At 38.3% G+C, this 26,499-nt stretch overlaps 1 protein-coding gene and 1 long non-coding RNA gene across 3 annotated transcripts in view; one reads left to right on the top strand and one right to left on the bottom strand.

Moving 5' to 3' along the window:
• Window positions 1-7,941, bottom strand: part of LOC122178309 — a 49,514-nt gene extending 41,573 nt beyond the window's left edge. For both annotated transcript variants that reach the window (XR_006178276.1, XR_006178281.1), the window contains exon 1: window positions 7,310-7,941. This is a non-coding gene — a long non-coding RNA (uncharacterized LOC122178309). The remainder of the gene's footprint in view (window positions 1-7,309) is intronic.
• Window positions 7,942-8,411: 470 nt separating this feature from the next.
• SEL1L (SEL1L adaptor subunit of ERAD E3 ubiquitin ligase) overlaps window positions 8,412-26,499 on the top strand; it is a 31,353-nt gene continuing 13,265 nt past the window's right edge. The window contains exons 1-13 of the mRNA XM_042866418.1: window positions 8,412-8,484; window positions 14,857-14,894; window positions 15,274-15,496; window positions 18,271-18,438; window positions 19,055-19,160; window positions 20,278-20,440; window positions 21,957-22,010; window positions 22,101-22,160; window positions 22,662-22,743; window positions 23,047-23,201; window positions 23,867-23,923; window positions 24,767-24,835; window positions 26,165-26,242. Of these exons, the coding sequence (XP_042722352.1) occupies window positions 8,412-8,484; window positions 14,857-14,894; window positions 15,274-15,496; window positions 18,271-18,438; window positions 19,055-19,160; window positions 20,278-20,440; window positions 21,957-22,010; window positions 22,101-22,160; window positions 22,662-22,743; window positions 23,047-23,201; window positions 23,867-23,923; window positions 24,767-24,835; window positions 26,165-26,242 (1,326 nt within the window). The remainder of the gene's footprint in view (window positions 8,485-14,856; window positions 14,895-15,273; window positions 15,497-18,270; window positions 18,439-19,054; window positions 19,161-20,277; window positions 20,441-21,956; window positions 22,011-22,100; window positions 22,161-22,661; window positions 22,744-23,046; window positions 23,202-23,866; window positions 23,924-24,766; window positions 24,836-26,164; window positions 26,243-26,499) is intronic.

The raw sequence follows: 26,499 nt of genomic DNA, 5'->3' as shown, positions 1-26,499 counted from the left end.
AATCAAGAACTTAAAGCTAACACTCTTCAGTACAAATCTAATTTACAGCCCAATAAAGTTTATTTAAATTGCCAAGATTCTACTTCAACGTTTAGAACATGCACTGCTGAGAAAAGATCAATTACTTATCTTGTGGTGACATATGGCAGAAGCAATAGCAAAGGCAGCTTTCTGCTCAAGTGAAAATTACTCTTAAATCTTGAACCTCCTCCTGTAGAACAAGTGTATTCCATTTATAGCTGAGCATATTAATGTTTATAATATGAACACCAAGTTCCATTAGAATGGTTTTATGTATTGTGGATTATTGAGCTTCACATACAAAAACCAAAATCATGACCAAAGTAAACTGATCCCCACTGCAACTATCCTGAGAGAAAACTATATAGGAAAAAAAAACCTAATATACTGAACACATAAAACACAGTCACACAGAGGAGGGAAAAAACACAGTGCAAAATTTAATCCAACTTATTTCCCCCACTCTCTCTCACAAGCACAGCAACAAACACTTATCAAGAAAACGAAATATCAACAACTTTTGAGCCAAAACCTGTGTAACCACATTAAAATGACCTCACTACAGGTCACGTTTACATGGTACAACAGTGTCATAACTGTATAGTTAAGTATTTTCCAGACTCAGCTGGCTGGAATTTGCTTTAGGAGAGACTACAGATTATTAGGTGATAACTGAGCTACTTAGAACACACGAGATAGAATATACAAGATAAAATGGATTCTCTGGCATAATTCTGGCCTAGTCAGACATAACATGACCATTACAGAAATTACATCCTGTTAAAAAGGACAGGCAACACACACACATTAATATTTTCCAATCATTTTTATTGGTAGAGGGACACAATTGTGAATCTCCAGTAAGCAACAGAATCTGTGTATTGTTAATCTTACCTTGATACAGATGAAAGACCATTCAGTGAACTACATCTTTCTGTACTTTATCCCAGAGATAGTCTGTTTCTTTCCCTGAGGTATGAAAGCAATTTGTGGGGTGGCAGACAGGACACTTAGCTTTAGTTAACACTTTCTAGAATGACCTCTTTAGCTAACAAGACTGCATTAATATAAAGATGTAGGAGGAACAGTAGATATCTTAGAATAAGAAAAAAACCTGCAGATTGCTGTGGAAATCATGAGGACAGTTCCTTCAAGGCTTAATCAGGCAATTAACATTTCAAGAACTGTTACTGATGACAGTGGAAGATTAATTCCACTTCCTCCAATTATTCTTTCCAGTTAGGATCTCAATACATCTTCTATATGTACAGGAAGGACACTGTTATTACCAAGTACTAGGAACTTGGCACCTTTTATTGACAAAAAAAATATGATCCAGATAATTTGGCTCAAAATTTTGTCCCTTTTTCACCAAAAGTTCAGATCCCTGATTCCAGTTCATTCTTAAATATGAGAATCTTAAGACATTAATTGGATATCATATGCAGCTGCTAGAGGCCTTCAATGGCAATAGGAAACTATTTTTTCCCTTTCGTTCCCAACCACAGCAGCTGTATAGGCAGTTTTGAAAATATCATTCTATAGAACCAACCAAAAAACAAGTAGTAAGGACACCATAATTATGTTTTTACAGTATCATTATTTTAAGCTGTAGTTGTGCATTTATTGCATCTGTCTCATGAAAAGCCAGTTTGAGCACTTCATACAGGATGTGCAAAAAATTGTGCATATCTATATTCCAATGAATGGAAAAACTGAAGCATACATACCCAGCCTGGTTGCACTGGGTTTGTTAAAAAAAGGCATCTACTGCAATCTGAATTTGAGGTTTTGCATCTGTGTCACTGCCCACAGGTTAGATTATCAGTCTGATTTTTTCAAAAAATTAAAAGCCCACTTATTCTTTCAGCTTTTCTGTCCAGAAGGTAGTTACAACACTGATCTCAACTTTCATCTGCAAAGATACTGAAGCTCTGTCCATGCAATGTCAACCCCTCAAGAAAGTTACCAATTCTTAGTCATCATTGTGAAGGCAAATACTTACTGAGAAACACAGCTCTTTGAGCACACAGTATAAACAAACACTGCTGAAGTCCTTCATCATCAGGTTCTCAGTAATCAAGTTCTTCTGGATAGTTTAGGTCTAGATAGATAGATACCTCACACGTGAGCACTTTCAGCTCCTTGCCTCTAACCTCACCTAATGTTTTAAGATATTTTACTGGTTTTATCTGTTGCTTCTAAGAACAGCATAGAATTAGTGGTATGTAAAACAGTAATCTCAAAATCTTGATGCATTCCAGTGTTGAAGTCATGTAGCCAATGATAAACTCTTTTTAGTTAAATAACACTAAGCACACAGGATTCAAGGAAAATATATGAGAGGAATAAATTTAACACACTTATTTTTCTGCTTCTACTGCTCGCAAGTTGAAGATGTTCTACTCAGCTACAGACAGTTCACCTCATAACTGGCTGAAATAATCACAGAAAGCCTCACTTCTCTCATCTCTTTAAAGCAGAGTTAAAGACTGCATCCTTACTGTATGCCTTCAGTTGAACTAGCTAACATGTTTTCAGTCTCTGATGTACCACTGACCCTTAGATACTGTGAGAAGCTAAGGGCAAGTAAAGAACTTAAAGGATAGAACTGAGCAGGCTTAACTTCCTGATTTGACATAGATACCTAGAATTCCATATATCCCTATTTATTTGGATCTATTCGTCCAGTTTTATAGCACTGCAACCTTTACTTATCAAGGAAAACATAAGTTAGAGTGACCAACACACTAATAATACGAGAACATGCCAAGAACTGTGCAAGTTCAAGGAGGTCAACATCCTATCCTCAGCAATGGCTTGCAGAAATAAAGTTTAAGGAATAGAATACTAGAAGGAAAGTTTCTTTTGGTCCTTGTCAGCTTTCTAGAAACAGTTAAATAGGGACAATTGATGACATAGACCAGATATATATTGTCAAGTTGAACAGTCAACCACAGACATGTTCTTTAAATGCTTTTTCATAATTTGTCATAAGAACATAGAGAAGAATTTTCTACTAAACTTCATTCCACTGTGTGAAAAAGACATTCCCCCCTTCTCCTTTTAAGTCACCATTTCTTTTTTGCCTGCTGAGTTGCTGTGCTAGAAATAGTGAGTAATCATTCTCTATACTTCTCCTTACTGCTTGCAGTTTTATAAATCTTTAGAGGATTTTTTTCAGTAGCCTCTTTCCTGAGACAGAAAGTTCCAGTCCTCACATTGAAGTTGTTGCTTCTTTCTGTACACCCTCAAAACCTGTGTATCTTACATAAATGCTATGATACCCTTCTCAAGATATAGTGAATAGAGCTCTGCAAAGAGTCATTTAACCTTCTCTTTCTCTCCCATTAGATTTTTTTTGTTAAAAAAGTATGCAAAGCTCTCTCTCCAGCCTGAGCAGTATGCAGTGAGAATGAAGTCACTTACGTTTATATCAGATTACATAAATTCATGAATGTAAAATCAGTATAAATTTAACCACAGTACACACACACTGTAGGGTGGAATGCTTTAAAGTGTTTCCACAAACCTCTCACATTATCTGTAAGTGGAAGCGTAACCTATAAACCATAAACAAGAGCAGCTAAACCATTAGAGAAAACACTCTCAACAAAAATCAAATATTTAAAATAAAATGGGTTTTATACTCTTCCATTATCATTATGTTAGATGTCTGATCACTAAATCATTCCTCCCAGAGAGCAGTCCCACTTTCCTTCAAGTCTCAGATGTTTGATCACAGAAATGCCTGTTAAATGGCTTTTAGCAAATGGAACATTGATTTTCAAAGCCCAAGTGGAGATTTAAAAAAGCATGATGTTCTGTCAGTGTTTTTATTCCTGTGCTCTTTACCATGTGCTTTTTTCACAAGAATAATGTCTGAATACTGTAAGCAGGCCAGCTTGTTAGTGCATTGGGATCTGACACAAGAGAAAGGCAACTAATCTCATAACAGGATAATCTCAGTGTGAATCAGCATATCAATATCACTTGGTGACTAGGTAAGAGCAGTACACTTTGCTGGAAACAGTGAAATAGGGCTGCATACCTACCCAGCAAAAAGAAACCACACAATTTTGATTTTGCCTTCTTCAAAGGTCGGTGGCCAATTCCTCCCAGTAAGCATAAATCTAGTTACAGCACTTCACTCCTCACAGCTACAAAGGTGTAATTCTGGAATGAGGATGTTTCTCTTCAAAACTCTTGCCAACATCCCTTAGCAAAAAGCTGCCACTCCATTCCAAGAAATGTAGCTCAACTCGCATACCTCAGTCTTAACCTCCTCCTACAAGTTTCACTTTCATAGCTTAATTTAGTTCTCTGCTGATGCACTTTATATAATTTTGGGTGGGCTGACATTTATTCTGAATATTGATTTCTTACTCTCTAGCCTTAGACTGTTTCAGATGCAGGCAAGTTACTTTTACATGTGTTTCTAAACATACACAGCTGATCAAGGTTGATTATTTCTCATCCCCAAACTACCTCAGAAAAAAAAAAAAAACAACACATCCTCCATGTTCCTTACTTGCAGCATTTTTCTGAATAAATTACACCCTGCATAAGTGCTAGGATTGTTCATTTATAATTGATAGTTTAAACCCTGTGATTCTTTTATCTACTTTCAGCTGAATTACTCAATTTTTCTAAGTAAAGAGTTATGAACAATAAACATGTTTACAAGCTAACAACAAAAATGCCCTAGAAATGGGAGCATTGCTGGAATACTTCTGCAAACACAAACCAGACGCTCAAGAATTCATGGAATCCTAAGGGATAGCCAATATAACCAAACAACATTCTCAAATAACCATTTTTCTTTATCTGGTTTTACATTTTCCCTGTATCTGGGGATATTTCCACAGATAATAGCCAAAGCTATTTCCATAATGAATATCCTGAATATATCGTTGCTTGCTCACTGCCTGACCAGAGATCTCCCTTTGGTCCTGAGCCTGCAGTCAGCACAGAAAGTTTCAAGAATGGGACTCTGAAGCTAGAAAGGAAAACATCGAGTCCAGATTCCTCTTTTTCCTAGAACCTATCCCCATGCTGTTCTTACGATTTTCTCCTATTTTATCTCGAAGGATTTTAGTTTTCTTCTTAAAGTAATTCAGGTTACTCTAGAGTTCACCACTAATACAACAGATTCTATTGTATTAATGCGTAGTAAAGTGGAGCATATACAATATTTTTAGGTTGCAAGCCATTTTAATGGGTTGGATACGTCACTGCAATAAATTACTTAATTTGAAATTGTTCCTTTCCCCCAACATCTGCACCACAACTTATGAGTCACCTCACAAAGTCATTTCAAAGATACTTTAATATATTTAAATCCACACATCTATGCAGAAGTACAGAAACAACTGTTATTTTCAGTTACAAATTCTAAACCATTAGACTGCTTTTCTACTAAATTAAGTTGTTCTCCTCACTTTTTTAGTAGAATAGAAATCTATTGCTGCATTTCTTCAATAATTAAAACATTTTAAAAAGCACGAACACCATGCTTTCACCAAATCAGGGACAAAGATGGGCCTGATGTCACAACACTTTTAGCCTCTCTAGAATAAGCAGGTGTTCATTATGCTGTGTTTGTTATGTGCTGTCATCTAAAGACAGGTCCATGAGCACAAAACCAGTTGGATAACAATGAAGGTTGCCATGGCTAGGTGTAGAGCTGAGGCTCCTAGCACAATTCAGACATAAGAAATCTATACAAATAACTCATGCCCCTGGACCTGTAACATTACAGCTCTGGTAAGAATATAATACTCAGATTTCATTAAAACCTACAAGAAATTCCACTGAAGATAACCAAAGCTTCTCCCCTGAGGAAATAAGCAGTAGGGAGAAAAAAAGCAACTCACAGCAGTAATTCAATAGAGTTAAAATTAGAGTGAATGCAAAAAGGAGTATGATTCCAGAATCTTAAACATACAGCAGTATCTTTCTCATTTTAATAGTATAAGGAGTATAAGGGCATATGGTTAATAAAATTACCTGTTTAAGTATTATTTAGTGTAACAGAAATAACAAGCAACAAGAAAAACAATAAAGCAAATAAATGCACAAATATTAGTGAGTAGATATGAAATGAGACAAGAAAGATGAGAAGCAAGCAGTCATTAACTGATAGGCTGTCAAAAGAAACTACTCAAGATAGCCTTGAGGAAGGGACCACAAAATCAAAATTGTATTACAGAAGCAGAGCTGTGATAGTATATGAAAATATGGAATACTAGAGAGAACTTGAGAAGTCATACAAACATTATAGAATGCTTCAGGGAGACAAAGACAGGGTAAGGGTGAAATAAACACAGGACAGTTGTCCAACTAAGCCCTGTATCTGATGAGTCTATTAACAAGTCTTACTACACCTTTTTTTATAACCTCAGCACTACTCGAGAGTAGTGGCTCCCTGAGGGGATCCAGACAGCCTAGATAGGGATACATGGGCAACACCCAATTGAATGGCATACAAAGAAGCAAAGAGGCCAAGTGCTGCACTTAAGTCAAAACAACCTCATGCAGTGTGTCTGGAAAGTTGCCCAGCAAAAAAGGACCTGCAGATGCTACTCAGTAGCTGGCTGAGCATGATGCAGCAACATGCCCTGGTCAAGAAGGTCAATGATATCCTGCCTTGCTTCAAAAACACTGTGGCCAGCAGGACCAGGGAAGATACCATGTCCCTGTATTCGCGTCCTGGTTGACCACAGTTTGAATCCGGTATTACGGGCCCCTCACAACCCTGGTAATGGGACATGATGGGTCAGGCTAATAGGTGAACTTAACAATAGCAAAGGGCTTTTCCAACCTAAAAGATTCTTAATCTTACATACATGCCACAGGGGCCAATTGCCAGTAACAAGAGACCACAAATTACCAGCTCTACATACACCCTGGGGTCTGCACTAGATAGCCCAGAGTGCAACAGATTTAAGTGCCAGCAACACGGAATGGATCATAAGTCACAGGGCTCACTGGACTGGCAGCCGGCACCAAGAGTGACAGGGTGCATGCTGCAAGGAGCAAGCTGCAAGAGGCATGTGAAGAGAGTAGTACAAACATGGAATTCTGTATTCTTGTACTTGCCCACGTGCATGGCTAACGAGGAACTAAAAGACCTGTATCCAAAAAGGCTCCAAACAGGTTACCAGGTAAAGTACAGGGGTCCATATGCAGACATTAGGTCAGTCACTGGCAGGTATCGGCAATTGAGGGGTGCTTTATCTGCAACATAATTAAGAAGCTCAAGGAAAAAAAAAAAAATTAATCTTACCTCCAAATATTTTTTCTCTCATTCCTTCATTACAATTAAGCCTGCACGCACGTTGTGAAGCATGGAATAACTCAGAAACGAGCTCAGAAGGCGCAGACACAGCACTTCGCCTTCACCAAGACCTCCTCAGGCGCGCACCACCGCGCGCTCGTGACCACAACCGCCGCTCTGCAGCGCAGCAGCACCGAACAAACTAAACAGCCATCCGCACTCCTCCTTTACGAGAACTAATAAGCACCCCTCCGCAGCACGTGCCTTTATTCCCGCTCTCTCCCTTCTCGTCAGCCCCGCCTTGTGAGCATGCGCACCTTCGCTGCCGCACGTGGCTCCGCGCGCCTCTGCCTGCCCAGGCGGAGCGGCCACGCGCTGCAGAGGGAGGGGTTTGCTGCTGAGGGGGTTGTTAAGCGCAGCGGCTTTTGTGGGGTGATCTGTGAACGTAATGGAGCTGAGATCGGGCGTCACTTAAGCACACGGAGCGTCCTGGTGAAACCTCGTGTAATAAAATAGCAGAGATCCGAGGTTGCGGTACGGTTTAGTTTTGCACGCAGTGATGGATGCCGAGTGCCAGGTTAGTTGAGGGGCAGCACGCGCCCAGCCTGCGCGCACCACTCCCCCAACAGAAACAGCTTTGCCGCTCCCGCCTCTTCCTCAGACACGGCTGCCCTGCGGCTCCTTGCGCAGTTCGGCGCGGGGGACTGTGGGTAATGCAGTCCAATCGCGCCGTGACGCCTCGCGCTCCGTAGTGAAGGCAGAGCGACCTCTGCGAGGCATTGTGGGCCTTGTAGGAACGGGCACGCCCCAATCAGAGGTGTCGCTTGGGCAGGGCGCTCTCGCGCGGCCGGGCACGGTTCCACCATTATTTCCTACTGCGATCCCATTGGCCAACCAGAGGGCGTGACAGTCAGCGCCTACCCTGGCCAATCGGCGTGGGCCATGTAGAGAGGAAAGTCGTTTCCTGGCGGCTTGCGTACGCCGCGTTCAGCGGTCAGCTTTTATTCGTCAGTGCTGAGAGCTGATTGGTGGTGCCGGGGCGGTGGGTGGGGCGAAGGAGCCGGGCTCGGGGTCTGGCGACGGCGGCGGCGCCGCAACGGAGGCCGGCGGGATGGGGCGGCGGGCGCGTCTCGCGCTGCTGCTGTGCGTCGCGGTTCTGCGGGCCGCGGGGTTGGCGGCGGCTGGTGAGTGTGTGGCTGCTGCCTCTCTACGACGCGCCGGGCTGCGACCTGTGCGGTCTCGTTTCTAGGGGCCTGCTGCTGGGGCTGCCGGCTGGGCTCTGAGGTGTGGGGGAGCCAGAGCCCTTGGGTGCCGGGTTAGGGTGGGAGCTGCTTTGGCCTCAGCAGGGTGTTGTGGGAGCTGGGCATCTGGTAGTTGTGTGACCGCGGGGTGGGGAGCGGAGCTGGGCCAGACTGGGCCGACATAGGCCTTTAGTGGGGCGGGCCTTTTTTCCTCTGGGATCCCTCAGGAGCTGAAGGGTTTGTGCCTTGTACGGTCTCGCTCGTTCTGGCAGCACGGCATGAGTCTGTTCAGTGCAACTTAGTGTGTTTTGGTTTAACACAAAATGCTTTTTTCTCCCTAATATGGATCTCGTAGCCGATGCGCCAGTAGCGCTGATGTTGGCATTACCAGATGAACTTTCTCCCACGGATAGATACGCAGCACTACTGGAGCGTACACTGTGTCACTGTAATACCCTTTGCTGTTTCTGTTGGGATGCTGCTTCCATTTGTGTGCTTTGTGTTTGCTGTCATCCTTCTTCCCTTCCTGGGCTCCTGTTTCTCACTCCCTTGGAACCAAAGAAGCATAGGAGAAGAAACATGCAAAGCCTTTATTTATGTAGAGAGTCTTTAAAGTCTTTAAGAACTTGAATGTACAGCTTTTGCTAGTCAGGGTGTGCTTACAGACTGATATCTCAAGAAAGTTATTTTTTCTAGAGGTAAGTTCATTAGTCTGCGATTTATTTTCATGTGTCTGATAGGAACCTAAAGGTAAGTTCCATTGTTGGAGCTCAGACTGAATATCAACTGTAGTTATAGAGCTTAGTGCGTAATGTTATAAGCCAGCTCAACATGTCCCATGGCATGGAAAAGGCAAGCACAAGGACTGTGAAGCTAGAAGGGAGGCGTACCATGTGTGAATGCTGTGTTTGCACTGATGTAAAAGATAAAGCTGAGATAATTCACTATAAACGAGCCGTCTGTTGTTTTGTGGAAGTTCTGTCAAAATTAGGGGCTGCTTAACGGCACCTCTGTGGCTGTAGTAGCATGCAGAATGCAGGTCTTCTGGCTCGACTGCTTTTCCATCATCCTATAGCTCTGTGAATATGAGGTTCTCATAGATTAAATTAATCTCAAAAAAAACCTGTATATTTACAGTCAATTGGATTAATAGGCCCAAGTCAAACCATAGTACATTGCCTGACAGTTAAGGGTGCTGTTGCCAAACTTAAATTATTCCTGTGACATAAAATTTTTCATTAATATCCTGAATTAGTTAGGAAAGGATATTGGATTACAAGGGGGGGGGGGGGGCCGGGGGAAGATAATAATAATCTGTCTTGCTCCTATTTCCTCTATTTCTGAAGGAGAAAGAAGCAATAATCACTTTTCAGGTGCCTTGCTTTCCTTCAGTAACAGTAAGTCTGTGTCTTGTAGAGTCTGTTACACGCCTACCTACTGTGTTAAATGCTTCTTTAAATACTTGATCGTTCCCTGATGTCAGGAAACTGTTACCTGGAACCAGAGTATATTAGAGGGAGGGATTTTTAAAAGGTTAAATAAAAATGGTTCAACTGTTATGTCTGAACTTTGGAAGACACTTTTAATAAGGACTTTTCTTAGTCAGGCAATTAGCTATATATTTAAATCCTAACTGTGCTCATAGTCTGCTTCAAGCAATTTCCTGAAGATTTCTTGCAAGAAAACTCGTCAAGAGAAAGGAGTGCTTCTTAATTTAAGACATAATGTTAGTACAGATTATGAAGAAATTTGAGGTTGGGTCTAGGGGAAGAATACTAAGGCATCTATGGGGGCATGGGCAAAAGCACATGAAAATAGAAGCTACTTCTGTTCTGGTGAAAGATAGTGATCTGCTACTGCTTGTAGCTGCAGTGGCCTTCTGCTGCTTCTGCTTCATTAACAGTTTTGGGGGAACATAATCTTATTTGTTTCTGATTGTGGATATTATTTGATTCTAGATATTTTCCCTTGCTCATGGGAATAAAGAGATAGAAGTTCTTTTGCTTTGCCTGAAGAGAGGAAGCAATTCTTGCTCTGGCTATCCTGTACCTTCTTTGGCTAGCATTAGTGATAAGCATAACTTTTATTGTACTGGTACTGTTTTATTAACTGGTAGGACAGATAAATACAGGTATGTATTTATATTTGTTCTCATAAACATCAGAGTTTAATGGCTTTTCCTGTCCCTCGCAAGATTTTTTTGTTGTTTTTTTTTCCTAACTGGAATGCATTCCTAAACTTTCGCCTTATTAAAAGTCTCATTTTCTACAGAAGGCTGTAAACAGCTAGCAGCAATTGCAAGGAGACTGGAAAAAAGATTTGTATTCAGTATGAGAGTTGACCATTATCTTCATCTTGTAGTTGCCCTAAAATAAGGGCACTACAAAGATTGTAACTGGGAATAATTTACTTAGATAATTTGAAGGGATAATTTGAAACTAGTCTTGCTGAATAGATGCTGCTTAAGGATTTTGCTTAACTCATTGCAAGTTTTCGAGCTTCATGTAATAGGAATAGGATCTATGCTAAAGTGGCTCTGCTGGCCATTTCTTTTCTGAATTCAACAGTTGAAAGTTTTTTATAGAATTATAGAGTTATGGATTTTTGAGTCAGAAGAGAACTTTAAAAGTCATTTATTCCAGATCCCCCAGGGGTATTTCCTGGGGACACCTACAGCTATATTGGGTGGCTCAAAGTCCCCTATCCAATCTGACCTTGAATTTCTCCGAGGACCGAGCATCCACCACCTCTCTGGGCATGCTGTTCCTGTGCTTTACTACTCTTTTTGTAAAAAAAAAAAACTTTTTCCTTATACCCAGTCTAAATCTTCCCTCTTCTAGTTTGAAACCATTTCCCTTGCCCTATCAAAACAGACCTTGCTGAAGAGTTTGTCCTCTTCGTTCTTATAGCCCTCTTTTAAATACTGAAAGGCCACTGTCAGATTCCCTGGAATCTTCTCTTCTCCAGGCTGAACAGCCCCAGCTCATTCAGCCTGTCCTCCTAGGGGAGATGTTCCATCCCTTGGACCATTTTTGTGGCCCTTCTCTGGATGTGCTCCAACAGGTCCAAATTTGATAAGCAGTAATCATGGGTGACTTTAGGTTTCCTTTGTTTGTACAAAATTGGGATAAACAGGGCTTGCATTCTGTTTCATCATCTGACTAGTCACTGGCATGAAAAGAATGTTCAAAGAAGTAAAAATACCGCAGATGATCTCTAGAACAGCAGTCATCAAAATTCTGATGTGCATATTAAAAAATTTCCATGCTCAGTGTTTAACTTAAAGATAAATACACATGTATGTCCTACTCTGTTAATGCATTATGTACACAAAATAGAAATGAAAAAAAAAAAATGACAAAGATCAAGTAAATGGTATCTCATTTTATGCTTTATTAATGGTCCAAGAAATACTTTCTTCCTGCACTACAGAGACATGTCTTTGCACCCCTACTGTGTACAAAGTGTAGAGCATACTAAATTTCACTTGTTGCTTTGTTGTGATAGTGTTTGAAACTTGAAAAGTGTAGCCAAAACTGTAAGAATCATAGAATCACAAGGCTGGAAACAACCTGCAAGATCATCTAGTCCAACCACCCTCCCATTCCCAGTACCACAAGCTACTAAACCATCTCTTGTAGCTCCTCATCCAGGCGCCTCTTGAACACTGCCAGGGACGGCGACTCCATCACCTCCCTGGGCAGCCATTCCAGTGCCTGACCACCCTCTGAGAGAAAAAGTTTCTCCTAATGTTCAACCTAAACCTCCTCTGGTACAACTTCTGGCCGTTTCCTCGGGTGCTACTATTTGCCTGGGAGAAGAGGACAGACCCTTTTTCATCACAACCTCCCTTCAGGAAGTTGTAGAGTGCAGTGAGGTCTCCCCTGAGCCTCCTCTTCTCCAGACTGAACAATCCCAGCTCCCTCAGCCACTCCTCATAAGACTTGTGCTCCAGACCCCTCACCAGTTTCGTTGCCCTTCTCTGGACACCAACTGTCAGTCATCAATTAGAATGTTTGTTAAAACTCTGAGAGATTGTCTACAGCTTCCAGTTACTGAATTTTGATTTGTTTCCCAAAGGTGAGCAAGTGTTCTAATGTTAAAACAAGTGTTAGTTGTCTGGTAGCAGCAGCTCTTTAGCATTATAGTTGATTTGTTCTTGAATATAGCAAAACATTGGAACTGCTGGGCTTCTTCAACCTAATAATGTTATCTGAACTGCACCACCTGATTCCCACTATTTCTACCCACTCTCCATAATACTTTCCTGAAAGTGGTAGTTCTTACAAACCTCAGCTAGCACTACAGCTGGAATACTTCTGCTATATTTAAATAAACTAACTGAACAGAGGTTTTTCTACTTGGAGTAAAATAAATGCAGTTATTTGAAGCTGATCTTAGCTATATATGAAGTAGTAGATAATTGATAAAGGTGCTTAGCTGCCCTAGAATCCTGGCTGGGCATGTGAATACCTAGCTGTGTCTGTAATACTGCAAGATTTGTAAGAAACTTGTGAATTTCACCAGCTGCCTGTTTCAGGCACAAATCCTTCTGCTTACTCTTTCCTTTCAGTACTTCTTAGTATCCTTCTTATTTGTTTTAAAAAAAAAAGGTAGGATTCATTTTCTTGTTTTGTTTTCCAGAAGCTCTTTATAGAGATAGGCACCCTTGATAAGAGACTCAACTTTTAAAAAAAAAAAGAAAAGTCTATTACCTTTTCTTTAGCATTTGTGCATGGAAAAACAAATGAATCTATCAGCTTTAATCTCTGAAGCAGGTGCACAAATATATCGTCCGTGACTTTATTCAGGAGTTGAACCTTGACCAATAAGCTGTTCTTAGGTCAAACTAGGACCTGCCACTAATTCTGTCAGGAGTGTTCTCAACTGCTTCTTGGAAGTAGACACTTCTGTAAATAGAGGGTGCATATTAGTCATCAGTCCTCTGGAATTAACATTAATCTCAGTTATTTCTAGTCATATTACCAGTAATCTCTGCAACCTCATCTACTTTGCCATGACCCACAAACAGTTAAACCAGACTTGTTGTTTTAAACAGGTCTTAGAACCAATTATTCAGGTGCAGCTTTCCAATAACAAAGCTGGCTCCTTCAGAGAGAATTTCAGTGATGCAATAGAAATGAAACAGGTGATTTACTTTCAGGGTTGAAGAGCAAACATTTAATGAGCTCTAGCTTGTGTTGGTTGTGCTCAGATAGCATTATAAACCCCAATTCATGGGGAGTGGAGTGGAATTCTTATATGTAATAGGAGTTAGTGGCGTGTTTGTTTAGATTTTAAGGTTTTTATTTTGATTTGAATTCTGTACTGGAGGAAGGGAAACCTATAGCATTTTCTTTCATTTCACCTAGATGAGGTGGTGTCAGATGCTGATAATGTTGTCAGATCTGATAAGAGTTACATTTCAGCTGTCACATTTGAGGCTTTTGATTGAGATGAATGGTAGTGTAAGTCAAGTTGTCTGAAGTACAATGAGTAGTCCTTTGAATCACTTACACAGCTCTGCAAAACAGTGATGAAAGCGTCATAACAAACTTTTCAGATTATCTGCTCCCTCGTTTTCACCTCCGTTCCTTTTGCATTTTAGTGGATCTCTGCCTAATGACATTTCTTATCTTCAGCTTCTCTCGCCCATCTTTCTAACTGATTAGCCTGTAATAACCCATTCAGGTGAGAAAGATGACAGTTAATCAAAGATTACAGCTCTTAAACAATATCTCAAGTCATTTCTCATAGTTCTAAAGAGAAACTTCTGCCTGAAGTTTGAATATGCTGGTCAGGCATAAGGATTTATCATTCTTCTATGCAAAGTACTGTTTAATTATCAGTGAGATGGTGCTAATATCACTTTCTGGTTAATCTTGAAGCTGTTTATACTAAAGCTGATATGGTGACTAAAATCCTCTGATTACTTGAGTTATTTGCACTTTCTGTGTACCTTTTCAAGCAGTTTAGCTGAACTGGAAGAATTCAGACTGCATGTTAATGTAGAAGATTAATTTGAGTTACAGTAACAATAAATCCTTTAGCTTTTCTAATATTGGATACAATTGTATTATGCCAATATTAGAAAAGCTACAGGATTTAAAGTTCAGATGTGAGACTTTTGATTGCTCCTGACAACACTTGATGACAGGGTCTATTTTGAAGTGTATTACTTGCATTATTCAACTTTATACACTGGAGTATTTCAAAACAGTGGTAAAATACGACAAAATCAAAACAAAACTTTAGCTGTTCTTCAAAAATAAAACATTATGGAAAACATGTAATGACTTGTAATCTCTCTTATAGATGAAGAAGGGAATCAAGATGAATCACTGGAGTCAGAGGTGAGAAAAGTTTCTAGTCATTCTGTTTTTTTTCTTGTGGAGTAAGAACAAGGGTCTGAAATGCAGAACTATGATTCAGTTGTTGTTTTCAAGAATTCTTTAGCTCTCACTGTTTCATTGACTACTTCTGTGTGATGAAAGAATTAATCTTCTGTATCTTGAAGAGTGTTCTTTTCATGGAACTAGGATGGAGTCAGTGAGAGCTAATAGCTCAATTTATTTCTGCTAATCCTCTTTAAACGTACTATACTAATTGGAACCCAGATGAAAATCATGACAGCATATCTTTTTAAATTAATATATGTATTCTTTTTTTTTTTTTTTGCAACTTCTTTCTTTGGTTTCTAATCTTCTGAATTATGTGGCTGCTTTCTTTCAGGCTTTACCTGCAGAGGACCAGGTGAAGGACCATTCTGCAGGAACTCGAGTGGTAGCAGGTCAGATCTTTCTTGAATCAGGGAAGTCAGGCTCTCAGCCTGAGGATGAAGAGAACTTCCACAGTCAAGAGGAAGAAAAAGAGAATTCTCTGGAAGAGTTGAACTCTCTAGACATGTCTGACCTATTAAATAAGGATTTGGAAGATGCAGAAATACAGAGTCCAGGTAACTGCTTGCAAGGTTATAAACTAGTCGCAAGAGAAAACACTCTGCATAACTGAGATGTAAATAAACACAAATAGTCATTTTTAACTCATCAGCTAACAAGCATCCTTACTTTTCCAGAATTTACAAGAATGGTAATTGGTATCCTTTTATTTGCAAGAAGCTTTTAGTGTGTATTTTTAGATTCATTTGAGTTTTCTTTAGTCCCATTACTACCATCTTTTTGAAAAGATTGTAATGTCAAATCAATAAAGCACTGAATTCTTCATATAGAACTCAAGTACATGTATATTACTGTGTGTGTAGAAACCATAGAAAGAGAAATTGCATCAGTGTTGCAGTCTGCTGACCATGTGTCTGGAGAGTAGGTTGATAAAAAAGGAACAAACCTTGATATAAAAACAAGTTTCCTATAAGTGTCTTAGGGCAGCAACTAAATTGCTTGTGAACTTCAGTAAATTTTCAAATACAAGTAAAACCTTGTGTCTAACATCTCTAACTTCTAGTGTTCTGGGTTTTCTGTTTGTTTGTATCTTGCTAACAATAATATGAGTTTAATATTATATACATTTATAAGTATAAATAATATAAGCATGATTATATAAAATTATTATTTTTGACTTTCAGTTAGTAGTGAATGGTACCTACGTGGTACAGTTGAGTACTCTAGACTTTGTATAGCAAAGAATTTTCATTTTGTCCATAAAAATTTAATCTTCAATTTTGCTAAAAAGAGTAGCTACACGGTAATACTAATGGTGTCTATCTTCTCAGCTCCTGGTTTGAATATCAAAAGAAAACAGGAGTAATGAATAGGGTCTCTATTAATATATTCAAGTATTTTCTAATATACCTTCTTAATGCAGAACTAGTGTATAGTCTGTATTAAAAAAAAAAAAAAGTTACTAATAGGATTGAATACTGCTTTTGAGAGATGTAGTGTTGTAAGGAGAAGTATATTAAACTCTACTTAATAGTTCTGTGGCACTAATGAACTAAATACTTCATTTACTCAATCTGTTTCAAAATGAGTTACTTCCTCCACAGAATTATGTGACTGGATGGCTTGTCCCTGGGTATTGCTTGCATCTAAAATTTTTAACTATTCTTGTTGAAGTACTGAACATGATTTAAAAACTGTAAGTTTACACATCCTGTCCAGATCTTTTGAATTTGTTATGAAATAAGCTAGTGATATGGATGGAAGGATTACTTTTTGTATACAAAATGCAGTTCTGACAGAAAAGTGCCTGTATTCTGGGAGGGAGAAGACTCTTAAAGGAAAGCTTCACTGAGGAGATTTTTAACTGAGTGGGGCAGGAATCTGCCTCAGACACATTACATCTCTTGAACGAGCTGTCAGAGACAGGACTGCATTACAAGAGATTAAAGCTTTTCTAAAGATATATTCACCCATATGCATGGTGATGTGATTGCATGCAAAATACTTTTAAACTTTCCATGTGTATTTTGCAGGTCAGTGAGCAGAGAAAAATTCCATCTTTGGAATCTTAGAATAATTGCAATTAAGACATTTCTTTTGAGAAAGAAGTTGGAATTCTCTTCCCATCTGTGAAGAGGAAAAAAAAAGAATGTAGTATCTTTTGGTTATTTATCCTTTTTGGGCAGTTTTCCACCAACTGCAACAATCAGTTGATACGGAGCTGTCAATTCCTGCCATATTTCCCTTCCAATTTGTAGGAATCTTAGAGTAACACAATGTATTTAAAATTCCTGAATACTTATAAATATGTATTTGGATTTCATGTGGTATAAAGTATCTTCATAATGAAGTTCTGTCATGAGCTCTTAGCATGAGGTTGTGCATTATGCAATAGCTAACTGACATCTAAAATGTTTCAAACCTACTTCCATCAAGACACATTTAATGCATGTTTGATAACACTTTTCCTCATGTTATTTAACTTGCCTAGGGGCATCTGCCAAGGAATCAACTTAGGAAATGCAATTTGAACAAGTGATCTATTTCTGGGGATTTTTCCTATTAATAATAATAAACTAGTGTGATCTTTTGGCCTTGCAAGTGTAGTTCTCTAGAGAGAGGAAAAAAACACAAACTTTCCCTACAGCCACGAGAGGTAGAAACTTTACCTTTAAAAAGCAGTCTAGTTGACATTATCAGTTGCAGATCTTTGCAAATGTGTTCAAATGAAGCTCAAGCCAACTGCTGAATTCAGCATACTGAAACAGAACTTCATAAAAGGCTGACTGAAATAATTTCATGTTCAAAAAATGAAGATAGTTCATAGTCTTCATAGAGGATTGATATTACCTAAAAATAGTGCAGTGGAATTGCTAACCTTTGATAGTATAGTGAGTGCATGAAAAGTAACACCACTAAAAGTAATTTTGAATGCAACTTAAACTGGTGAAGTGAAAAAATGTTTTCAGTGTATTTACGTAAAAAAAAAAAAAAAAAAAAAAAAAAAAAAAAGTGCAGTTTTTCATGGAAGTCTTTCCTTAAAATTGTATATTCTAATGCATTTGCTGAGAAATTAAAAATAGGATTCCTGCTGTTCCATTTCATAATTTGAAAATAAGATTAATATTTTTAAGTGTTATTTGGGAAAGTAACTGTTTTTACATGCTTTTGTAAGTTAGAATCTTTGATTCAAAAATTGATTAAATACAATTTTAACTTCATAAAAGTTAATATGTAGGAATTATGTTGGTATGTCTCCTATGTTGGTATGATAGACAGCTGCTTCTCTTTATTCTATAAATTAAAGTTATTTCTGGGTATGTATTTTCAGTTTTGACAGCTATTGGAGGTACTGCAGATGGTGAACCTTGCCACTTCCCCTTTTTGTTTATGGAGAAGGAATATGCAGAGTGTACTGCAGATGGGAGGGAAGATGGCAGGCTTTGGTGTGCAACAACCTATGATTACAAGAAAGATCAAAAGTGGGGCTTCTGTGAAAGTAAGCAAGCTGGTGTTTTTTATTTTTGTTCAAATAATACTTTCTTAATTCAGTGTTTTCATATATCCTTATGCTCTTTACTACATGATCTGGAAGTCCTTATTGTATATTAATGGCCATCTCGTGTAAGAAATGAGAAAGGCAAAGTTCTCATGATGGGAAATACTGGGGAAGAATTATAGTGCAAGTGCAGTTTTTAAAGCTTTTGGGAAATCTTGCAGTGGGGGAATCTGTAAAACTCGCTTTCTGAAGCTGTAGAAGTATGGAGATTTGACAGTGTTCCCCATTACACTTGCTGATTTTCTTGTATGCAAGCAAGCTTTTTCTAGAAAGCATCCTCCTGAAGGAGGAACCTTTCTTCCATGCACAGCTTGCTTTTGAGCAAGGAAAGGAATAATTTGACAGCAAACTCATGACAGAGATCACATGAGATGGTATCTTTGAAGATGCTCAACGTTTCCTTTGCCCGGTAGTCACTCAGGGTTGTTTATTGGTCTTCAAAAATACTCCTTAAACTGTATTTACCCTTAAAACAAGTAGGAATTTTGAGAGACCAGTCTTAAGATGTGTAATTGGAGATCTTAATGTTTTGGGTTATTTATTTTGCTTTTAAAAGCTGAAGAGCAGTCCAAAAAGAGGAGGCAGATGCAAGAAGCTGAGGATATTTATCAGACTGGAATGAAAATCCTTAATGAAAGCACCAAAAAGGCTCAGAAGAAAGAGTAAGTCTACACCTTCCATCCCTACAAGATAATGACTATGTAGCTGGTCAGTCATTTATGTTTATGAATTAACATAAATTAGATGCCTTGGTATTTTCCTGCTTAATGAGACTTATCAACAAGTTAGGCAGTGATGGTACTGAAAATAAATTTCTGAATCAGTGTCTTCCAAGTGTTGGCTTAATGCAAGGTGGTGCTGCAGTTTTCTAGCTACAGTCTGAATGTGAGACCTGCCTGAGAGGAGAGTGTGTGATACAAGTAGTTGATATGTCTCTGTTACTAGATCCTTTTTCAAATGTTTCTTGTTATGGTTTTCATTCGTTTTCAAATACTGGGTTGGTGAAGAAGAGCTTTTCTTGTCCTGCTCTGTTCGATCTTCAGGGAAATGTTAATCTTATTCACAAATTACTAAAGCTCAAATAATTAGCTTTTTGTGAGCTAGGGTAATGTTTGTAGAAGAAACCAAAAAAGAATAGAAAGAGATGTTCTGTTCTTTCTGGTATTTTTACTTTCTGCCCTGTAATACAACCAGTTGTTGGTGAAGTAGTTTTCAGTTTACTGTAATAATAGCTAAGTTAAGAAGTTAAGTTTAGAACTGCCTGGTACTCATTTTGGCAACTTCATCAGGAAGTGGTGACTTCAGGGTACTGATTATTATGTGAGCATGATTACTGCGTTAAATTTGTCGATGGAGACAAGGCAGCTTATTCTGACCTCAGAAAGCTGAGCTACACTTAGAGATTGTCCATCACACCTTGGCAAAGATAAAGACAGCTAGTACCTGTTAGCATTTGATTAAATAGTATCAGATTTTAGAACAGAGAACTTTGTTACAGTTAGCATGACTGTTTTATCACGTGACTTGTCATGTGTGCAGTTGTCTTGGACCAAATATTTGGTATTTTCATCTGAATAATTTTGTACTCATCAAATCAAAGACTCCAAAGTAGTTTTCAGGCTTCTTTTAATCTGCTATATTCTCTGAGGTTATTACAGAAATGGTCCTTGTAAATATTCAGCACATTGCTTGAAATTGTTCATACAAGAATGTGAATTGTACAGGTTTAGGAATGGAATCTGTTTTGCTTTGAAGTGACTAAAATTGTTTTCTTTTAAGAGCATATCAATATCTTCTGAAGGCAGCTGACATGAATCATACCAAGGCAATGGAGAAAGTGTCTTACGCACTGTTGTTTGGGGATTACTTGAAGCAGAACATACAGTCATCTAAAGAGCTATTTGAAAAACTAACAGAAGAAGGTTCTCCTAAAGGACAAATGGTATGTGAATTCTTAAATTCTGCAAAAATCTCCATAGGTTTATAAGTCGCTTAGATCTATAGATTGTACTTGTTTTAAATGGGTTTTATAGATTGTTCTTTCCTCTAGAATGAGATGAAAACAATGAATGTCATCTGTTACCTAGATTTAAAAAAAGGTAGTAGACACAGCACTTTGTTTGAAAATGTGATGTGAAACAACTTGTTCTGGTTGTTACCAGGAGCCAACTGATCTACCTGTAGGTATCCCTGCTCATTGCAAGAGAGTTGGTCTAGATGACTTTAAGGGCCCCTTTTCAATGGAAACAATTCTGTGGTACTTGTTCATTGTGTTGAAAATTGTGGCTATTGTCAATTTGTGTACATCAGTGTTTGCATATACTTACTTCCTTCTCTGTTTCAGAAGCATCAGCTTCTTTTGGAGTTGACCGGTTTCTCTTGATTCTTTGTCTTGAAAATCCTATTCCCCACTTAGTGTTAGAGCACTGATTTGCCTTAAAAAGCGAGAGTATTTTTTTTTTCTAGAGACTTAATATCAATAAAGATCAGAATTTTTATCAGTCTAGAATTCAGTACTGTCGCCGTTTCTCACGGCGACTTAAGTTGTGGTCCGCCCGGCCCGCAGTGGCCTGACAGCCTCAGGCCCAGTGCCCAACCGAGTCAGTCCCGCGCTAGGCCTGATCCATTCGTTCGCTATTCAGCACACCAAAATGATGTGACAAAATGCAGTTTATTGTAAGCAACACACTCTTCTTATAGCTCTCCCTATATCGCAGTGTTACCAATCACCTTTGCTACGATTATCTCTTCCCAATAGACGTGTGGCATGTCTTGTCTTGCCATGTCTCACCATGGTTTCTCCACTGTCAAGGGGCCCCCGCAGAGCCTGGTGACCTCCACAGCCTCCCTTGTATGTATTCCATTAACCACAGAAGGGGCCCCTGCAGATCCTATTACGCCTGGTGACCTCCACAGCCCTCTTATTTACGTATTCTGTTAACTACACAGTACTATCTGCATTGTTTCTCTACACTTTAAGAGTTGCCTAGAATGGTTTATGTACACTGCATCTTCTATGCTACTAGTTTCTCTACTGAGTCACACAGCTGTAACAGGTGTTAGAGTAGATACAGTAGTACTTAACTAAACTTACAGAATAAAAGTAACTTGGAAAAATGTAGCCAAACAATTTTTGTTACTCTAACTACTATTGTATCTGTATTCCCTACATGTATGTACCAATTCTGACCTGTTGTTTGTTATGTTAGAATGAATTCTGATGAATTGCATGTATGGTAGTTTCTTAAGTTTCTTAAACAACTGAACAACTTAGGAACTTGATATTGTAAAATAAGGAAGGAAGGGCCTAGATAGAGGAAGTACCAAGTGAAGGTAGAGAATAGCATGTTCTTTCCAACTTTGAGTTGTTGTATGATTCCTTTATAATTATGTATTCCAGGAATACGTAATCCTGGAATTTCCTTGGGATTTGCTGACTATCTTCATTTTATTTCTAGGCCCTTGGATTTCTGTATGCATCTGGTCTAGGAGTCAATTCTAGTCAAGCTAAGGTAACACATGGAAAAAAATCTTCTGTGTGTGTTTTTTTTTTATCTTGGAGGGTGATGTTTATATAATCAGTGATATTTTTATTTTTTAAGGCCCTGGTCTACTACACATTTGGAGCTTTAGGAGGAAATCTGATAGCCCATATGATCTTGGTAAGTAAAAGCTCCCAGTTAAGTTTTTATATGCGTGCATTTCCTATTATTCCTCCTTCGTGTAAGGAAAAATCTGCTCACTGTAAGCTGTGTGCCACTGTGGATTTAAATGAACCAAATATATATCCCTTTTCACTTAAAGCAAAATGATATCTGCCTTAATTGTTCTAAGCTGATAAAAATAGTGAAAGCCAAAGATCTTGGCAGAAGATGCAGTTTCAAATTATGTTGAGATTTAAGAGAAAACATATTGCATTTAAGTGGAAAGATGTTTAGGTTTTCACCTGTAAGTTTGTCCTGGAGTAATACCTGCTGTTTATTGGATACACTTAGCCTTTTGAATGGTATCAGTCAATTGCTTTTAATGGTTTTGGAATTGTCTCATGGCTTTCTTTTAGCCTGTTGTCTTGTCAAAACTTGTTCCAGTAATGTGAAAACTTTTGTTTGTAATGTGGCAGATAGTGAGTTGTCAAATGAGTGCCATCTTTGTTTTCTTCTTAGGGTTACCGTTACTGGGCTGGGATAGGAGTCCTGCAAAGCTGTGAATCTGCTCTCACTCACTATCGACTTGTAGCTAATCACGGTAAAAACACTTTTTACTCAACTAATATTTTTGAATGATATAGAAATACCTAGAAAGTCTCCTTTTGTCAGCATTAGAGAATTATATTTTTACACTTCTAAGTTATCAGTTTGGTTCTGAATTGTAAGGTTTTTTTACCTCTATTTTATAGAAATGAATTTAATTCTTAAACAGTGTTTCAGTAATTTATTCTCTGTTTAAAAAAAAAAAAAAAACCCTGGATCTCTAATGGTTACTCAAAGTTGCAGTATAGTATTTGTATTGAGAAAAGCTGCCTGAAAGTTTTACGTATCTGTTTTCTAGTTGCTAGTGATATTTCATTGACTGGTGGAACAGTGGTTCAACGGATTCGCTTAGCAGATGAAGTAGAAAATCCAGGAATGGCAAGTGGAATGCTGGAAGAAGACTTGATTCAGTATTACCAGTTTGTAGCAGAGAAAGGAGATGTACAAGCACAGGTAAAACTTAAGTTCATTTGATATTTTGCAGGAGTTTTGGGGGATTGTATGAAAAGTTTTAGGAAGCTAAAGCTCTAATATCTCTCTCAGTATTTCTCAGCAGTCAGGTTGATTGACATTTCCCGACTATCTTTTATGAGAAGGAGCTTATATTTTAGCATGCTTAAGATTGGACTTAAAAGCAAATATCTGTGGAAAAATAAATCCAAAATATTATCACTTCTGTATCTTAGAGAAGATGATATTGGAGTTCATGGAAGCCAATCAGACTAGTTTAAGAATAATTTTACATGTTGTAAGGGAAGTCTTGGTCAAAAGAACTGGCCTTGTGAAAGAGCCTCAGTTTCTTACTGCTTTGTTTTTGTAATATTTCTGCGTGGTGCCAGCTGGACCTCTTCTATGTGTAACACAGGTTGAGGGGAGAACACTGCAGGCCAACTGTCATAATTTAACTCTCAGCTAAGACTTAAGAATTGTGTAGAATTGAAATGAACAGTCTTTTTTTTTTTTCTTTTTTATTATTCTCCATTAATTCTCCACTTCTCTTAGCATAATATGGAGGAAATGGGTTTTGTATTCTGTCTTTGTCTATATTATCTGTGTTTCTAAGAAAGTAAATTTCCTATGGAAAAGTGATTTATTTGTATTGTACCCTTTATGTTTAGGTTGGTCTTGGACAATTGCACTTGCATGGAGGAAGAGGAGTAGAGCAAAATCATCAGGTAGCCTTTCTGTGTATCTCCAGTTTGTATTACAGTTACAGAGTGGGGTGGAAATAGTGTAGCTAAGAACACAATCAAGCAGAACTCTTATGTGCCATAAGGTGTTTAATGTCTTCAGTAAAATTTAATTTTGTGTTTAATACAGTTAGCTTAATACTAGTCTTAGAAATGAGGAAGTAAAAATACAAAGACGAGTTTTTCCACTAAATGTTATCTGAAACTGGCTGAGTTTCTGCATATGTAGTAGGATCTTCATGGTGGACTGTGTATACATTAGCAATTATATTCTAACTCACATGAATTCAAAGAGTAGAGCACTTCAATAGCCAAAATGAGGTGACTGAAATACTACAGTTAATAAATCTGTTTAGAAAGCGAAACTTCTGCAGTCATAAGCTAGCCTAGCTATTGCTCGTAAAAGTTAAAATAACTATCTTCTGAAAATATATACTGAAAAACTAGAGAGCTGAGTGTGCTGTTCTGGGGATTATTTCAGACTCTGCTACTGACCACAAATTATGTAACAGCAGCCACCTTAAAAATGGCTCATCATAAGAGTTTAAAGAATATGTTCAGTGGTCAGAATGAGTATACCCAAGCTTATATACCTGTATAGCTTGTGTTCAGTAGCAGTTTTTTTCTCTGCCTATTGGAATACACTGAGTGGTATTGCTGCTCAGTACTGAGATTTTATATAGGGAGCTCCATTAAATAAGGCAGCATTGATAAGCCTTTTGCTCAGAAGAACCTGCAAGCCTGACAATTGTACTTGTGCTATATTTTGTAAGAAAAGACTCAGATCATATATCAAGATAACTAAAATACTTGTTTTCCTTTCTCCAGCGCGCATTTGAGTACTTCAATCAAGCAGCTAATGCTGGCAACTCACATGCCATGGCCTTTCTAGGAAAGGTAAATATTGAACACTCAAAAATAAGACAATTGTCTGTTTCAGTTGAATAATAGTATTTCCTATCTCCTGATTTTGTGTAGTCTCAAACTGGAATGCTGGAAGCTTCAACTTTGCTAGTTTTAAACTGAGAGTAGCAGTTTATTATGTCTAGTCTGTTTTCTATTTCCTCTTTCACTTTTGGAAGTTTTTTTTTCAGTGAATAGTGCTTGAACTAGACGTTTAAAAGTAGGAAATGGGTGTCTAGATAGTTAACTGTGGTGTAGCAAATGTTTATTCCAGAAAGAAAAAAAAAAAAATTTCTTATTCTGTACTGGAAACAGAGGTATCTAAATTAGTTTCCAGTGGGTTTGTATCAAAGCTTGAATCTGTCTGCAGAGTGGACCTTTATATCAGTTTTCTGAGACTTATTTCCTTCTTAAATTTAAATTGGACTGAGCAGCTGCTATTTGTGGTGTGAACACCTTTCTCCTTAGAAAGGTATTCAGGTCACTTGCCTGAGATCTAGGTTATCAGCTACCTTTACTCTGTATGAGGAGCTAAATCCTTATTATTCAATGTGAGTACCCCGTAAGATTAGGCAGCAGTGTACAGTAGCTCTGGCTTACCTTCTTGAGGTTCTCACTGCACTGGAGATTAAAAAACTCATGGAAAAAAAGAGTATAGTGTGCTTATCAAGGCACCTGACGTAACAGATTGCAGTTTCCTGCTTTCAGGGCTGTTTGAATACATATATAATAAATGCTTGAATTGAATTAGGCTAGGAACAGGGCCTAGCAACCAATTCTTGTTTTCAAGCGTATTTTACATGCTAGTATAGTTTAACTTCCATTGGTCTTAGAGAACTTTTTTGCCTAATTGTGTTTCTCCACACTGGATCAGAAGTGAAGAATATTATTACTCAAAGCTTTTAACTTTATGGATAGTTCATTCTTCATTGGAATCTAAACCCTCAGAATCTGAAGTTATAGCATAATACATGTATTCTGCTTTGGTATAAGTTCTTTATTTCATAATAAAATAAATAGAGTTGCCTAATGCTACAGTGCTTCATGATGTCCACAGAAAATTATTTGCAAGAACTTCTTTACAGTGAGGGTGACGGAGCACTGGAACAGGCTGCCCAGGGAGGTGGTGGAGTCTCCTTCTCTGGAGATGTTCAAGACCTGCCTGGACGCCTACCTGTGCGACCTACTGTAGGGAACCTGCTTTGGCAGGGGGGTTGGACTCGATGATCTCTGGAGGTCCCTTCCAACCCCTACAATTCTGTGATTCTGTGAAAGTTAATTTATTTGAGTAGTCATCAGAAATGATTTTTTTTTTTCTTTCAGATGTACTCAGAAGGAAGTGATGTTGTACCTCAGAATAATGAAACAGCTCTTCAGTATTTCAAGAAAGCTGCTGATATGGTATGATTATCTGCTTGCAAGAAATACAGCATCTGCACTATAGAAGTTGAATAGCTCAGAAATATTACTAATGCCTTTTTGCACGCTTATGTATGTGTACAGCTACTCCTGTCCTAGGCTACAGTTTAACTAAATCCTGAATGTCAAGGACCTGGAGACTGTTCTGATACTGGTCCTCTTGACTTGATAATTTGCTACCTTCACTAAAAGTTTCTGATATGCCCCATTACCTTCTACAATTCTACTTACAGTTCTAC

The sequence above is a fragment of the Lagopus leucura genome, unplaced genomic scaffold (assembly GCF_019238085.1).
Source record: "Lagopus leucura isolate 7727_CA_CO unplaced genomic scaffold, USGS_WTPT01 Super-Scaffold_1, whole genome shotgun sequence".
Lineage (NCBI taxonomy): Eukaryota > Metazoa > Chordata > Aves > Galliformes > Phasianidae > Lagopus > Lagopus leucura.
This window is presented reverse-complemented; position numbering and strand designations above follow the sequence as displayed.